This window comes from Bison bison, unplaced genomic scaffold, assembly GCF_000754665.1.
Source record: "Bison bison bison isolate TAMUID 2011002044 unplaced genomic scaffold, Bison_UMD1.0 scf7180017854234, whole genome shotgun sequence".
In the NCBI taxonomy this organism is placed as follows: Eukaryota; Metazoa; Chordata; class Mammalia; order Artiodactyla; family Bovidae; genus Bison; species Bison bison.
In genome coordinates, this window is record NW_011484807.1 from 34,334 (window position 1) to 38,441 (window position 4,108).

A 4,108-nucleotide genomic window follows, 5' to 3' on the forward strand; every position below is an offset into this window, starting at 1 on the left:
CTGGGAGGAGGAGTGTTGCAATCAGGAGTTGGCTGCCAGGGTGTTTCTTCACCCCCTGCTGCCTGACACGGGACCTGGATCCCTGGATCACTGAGCAGAGCAGCTCCTGGCACCCGGGAAAGTCTTGCCCAAGAGCATCTCTCCCGGGAGCCCCCGCCCTGATCGGTCCCATGCCCGAGGCCAGATGGCCCTTCCATGGGCACAGCCTGGAGGGCTGTAGAAGTTCCCTGGGGTTGGGGGCTCGCTTCCCCGACCTCTGCCCAGCTGCTCCTTCGGCCCACCCTGTGGTCAGGGGACCAGGAAAGACCCCCAAGACCCAGGAGCTGAAGCCCCGGCTGGCAGGGTCCCCTGGGAGCCTTCCCTCGAGCTGACTGGGGTGGAGGCGCCTGCCAGCCCAACTCTTCTAGGAGCTCATAAAAGGTTCTTTCGTCACCTCGGCCTGGAAATTAAAATCCACTGGAGGGGGAGGATGGGAAGAAGAGGCAACCAGGGAACACCAGTTGTTGGTGACCTGCGAGCAGGCCCCCGCGGGTGGAGGGGCTGTGGCCATGCCGTGTGGCGCACCACCACAGGGGCCACCCCTCCCCACCGGGCAACACAGAGCACTCGCTGCAGCCTCCCTGGGGCCACCCTAGGGGCACAGCCAGACCTGACGGGCAAGGTGCACTTCTCAGTGCAGAGGGGCAGCCGGGGGTACAGGCGGCACCGGCGGCGCTCCTTCCCCGAAAGCGGGGGCACGCCTGATGGGGCGCCCCCCGCCAGAGCCCTCGAGCACCAGCCTGTGGATCCAGGGGTCCTGGGGGTCACCCCCCGAGCCCCAGTGGTGGCAGCAGCAGGGCCCCGGATGGGGGAGGCTGGGCTGGGCCTGAGTTCAGGGAGAGCAGGTGGCGTCCCGTGCACAACAGGAGGGGCTTCAAGGAGCAGGGCGCTCTTGCTCCGGGTGCCCCTTGGTCAGCAGAGGGAGCACCCTGCGCTGGGACCACAGGAAAGCAGAGTGAGGCCAAGCTGGGCCCTTCCCAAAGGGTGTCCGAGCTAGGGGCCTGGCCGCAGGGTCTGAACCAGGATGACCCTGCCCAAGGGCTGCAGGCAGAGCCCCCAACCCTTCCCAGGCATGTCACGAGTTCTTACGCACTTAGAGCTGGGTCGATGCTGGGCGTCCCCCATGCCACGTCCTGCTTGGAAGTTCGGGAGCAGTCAGCTCTTCCGTGGGATCCACATGGGGCCTCTGCCCCCTGCCACCCCCCCACGCCCTTCACCACTGTGACCCCTCAGGACCCAGCACCGGGTCAGCCAGAGTGGCAACCCTGCCTCGTGGCGCCTGAGTGAGCCGTCCAGCTGGCCCAGGACGGTGTGCGGGGGCCAAAGCAGACCGCCTGCTGCCCCTACGTGGGGCGGCCCCTTGACCCCACACCGCTTGCTGCACCCCCCAGGCCACCATCAGCACCGTGGCCTCAGAGCTGAAGGCCCTGCAGGCCCAGTTTGAGGATGCCATCTCTGCCCACCAGACGGAGGCCAGGGCCCTGCGCGAGACGCTCCGGGCGCTGGTGGCCCAGCAGAGCAGCACAGGGAGAGAGGTGAGGGGCAGCACGGGGGCTCCGCGGGCACCAGGGACCCAGCCAGGGGCCACGTCCAACCAGCAGTGGAGAGACCCTGGGCGAGGGGCACTGCCCACCCTGGACGCAGCTCCAGGGTCGGGGTTAGAGGTGTGCTTGGGGGCAGCCATGTGCTACCCTGCCAAGGCCCTGAGGCCAGCTGCAGGCTCCAGGAGCCGGGTGAGGTGTCCTGGGGGGGCCCGGCCAGGAAAGGCCCCAGGCAGGCGAGCGGGCGGGTGAGCGGGCTCAGCAGGCAGATCGGGGAGGTGTTGACGAAGGGCTCTGACAGGCCCAGGGACGCCTGCAGGGGGGAGGGCAGGAGGGCACGGGGTGGGGAGGGGCCGAGGGGCCCGCGACCTCATGCACTCCCGGGCCGGGTGCCAAGGCTGGCAGGGGCGCAGCAAGCGAGGAGAGGGGCTGGGCCCACCCCCGGCACCCCGAGTGGGGCCGCCAGAGGAAGAGAGCGTGATTTAACATGACAGCCTGTTTACTTTGGCCCCAAAGAGAAAGGTCTCTTTTCAACAGATTTCAAAGTCAGGCCTGGTCAGCGACCACACGGGGAAGCAGAGTGAGGCTTTAACACGGGGGGCAGCAGGGGGAGGAGCCGGGGAGGTTGGGCACATCCGTGCTTGGGGTAAAGGGGGAGAGCACGGCCTCGTGGGGAGTTTGGGTTCCCTGATCGCTGCCCCCAGAAAGGAGAGGGGCCCCAGGAAAGGGCTGGGGTGATGGGGAGGCTGAAGCGGGTAAGGGGGGCAAGGGGAACAATGGCAGAGAGAGGGAGCCTGGAGAGCCCTCCCAGGCGCCAGGCTGGCCCAGAGTCACCATGGAAACCATAACATTTCACAGCCTTTAAACTGGAGGGACATCCAGGCCTCTGGCAGCCCTGCCTGGGGTCCACACATGTGTGCGTGTGTACATGTGTGCGCACGTGCGTGTGTGTGCATGCTTGTGCGTGTGTGTGCGTGCACCCACCACGCAGCTCATATGCAGCACATACACCTCCATGCATGTAAAGAACACACTCCCATGCAAGGAACACAGTGACAGCTCATGTAAATGCATTCACATATGCAAGCACATATGGACAACACACACGTGCAGCAAGCAGCATGCACGAGTCCATGCACACTCGCGTGCACGTGCACCACACACGCGGGTGGACACATAGATGTGTGTGGATGCACACGCCACGTGCTCCGTGTGCTCACACGCAGGGCTGGGGCCCGCACAGCCTCTCCCCTGCTTTCCCGCCTCCATGCAGAGCCCTCGGGTCACCTCCCTGCAGGAGATTTCAAAAGAGGCTGTTTATACAATTTCTAGTAAAGAAATAATTATTATAATCACATTAAGCGATTTGGCCGTAAGATTCCTGTAAAAGGGATGGCTGTTCTCACGCGGCGGGGGGAGGGGCCCGCGTTTGTTTTGCTTGTTTTCATCTCCTCAGCCCTGGGAAATGAAAACAGCTTTTTATGATGGATAGGCCCTCTCCCTGGTGCTTGACCTTCAGGGTGGATTTCTGCTGAGCTCGGCGGAAAACGCTGCTCACGGTTGTGGCTCCCACATGTGGGGGGCGGGAGGGGAGCGGAGAGCGGCCCTTCCCAAAAACAGAACAACAAGAACCGTGGGCGGACGCGGGAGCCAGCGGGCCAGAGACCCGGAGAGTGCCCCGCTGCAGCAGCCAGAGTGGGCTTGCTTCAAGCCAGCGCCGGACACCACTCTGCGTGGCTCCCCTGGAGGCTTCCTCCATCTCTTCCTGCAGGGGGGGGACATGCCTTCTCCAGGGTTCCCTGGTCAGAGGGGAGACCCGAGGTCCTGGCCGAGCCTCGGCGAGCCCCCACCCCACAGTCCCTGCGTCCAGGACGGTCTGCCCCTTCCCGGGGTCTGCAGTCCCCTCCAGGCCCCCCAGCAGGGGCTGAGCCCAGGGGTCTGCAGGCAACCTGTGTCCCAGGGCAGTTTGGACCACTGACCCCCCTACCCGCGGTTCAGCTGAGCTCTCAGACTCACAAAACCACTGACTCCCCAGGCCCTGCCTGGAAGCTGTGGGTGAGGAGGCCCCAGTTATGGGGTGACACAGACCGCAGTTCTGGTGCGGCAAGTGCTCTTCTCTGGGGCCAGCACAGGCCTGGCAGGGGGCAAGGACGCACCTGCCCCGTCTCCCGGCTTGGCTCGGCACACAGGCCCAGGGCAGCCTGAGGTCGCCACTTGCTCCACAGCCTTCCCTGGGGTTTGAGGCCCTCCATGCTGGCGCAGGCCCCGACACCCGCTCCTGAGACGGCAACAGCCTGGCCCCGGTGGCTCTGTTGCAGCCGGAGAATCATCAGGGAGCCTGCCCAGAGACAGCCCTCCCCACGCCCCATCCTTCCACGGTCCTGTCCCTCCACTCACCTGTCCCTCCACTCCCCACGTCTCCCACTCCACCATCTCTCCACGGTCCTGTCTCTCCACAATCCCGTCTTTCCACGCCCTGTCTCTCCACGCCCCCTTCACCAAGTGGGAGCTGAGGCCGCAGACGGGGC

General features: G+C 65.2%; 1 protein-coding gene across 1 annotated transcript in view; it reads left to right on the forward strand.

The window, feature by feature from the left end:
* Positions 1–4,108, forward strand: part of LOC105000277 (putative ciliary rootlet coiled-coil protein-like 3 protein) — a gene marked incomplete at its 3' end in the record, with an annotated part of 34,526 nt that overhangs the window by 23,974 nt on the left and 6,444 nt on the right. Inside the window, exon 17 of the mRNA XM_010856055.1 lies at positions 1,431–1,574. Coding sequence (XP_010854357.1) covers positions 1,431–1,574 — 144 coding nt within the window. The remainder of the gene's footprint in view (positions 1–1,430; positions 1,575–4,108) is intronic.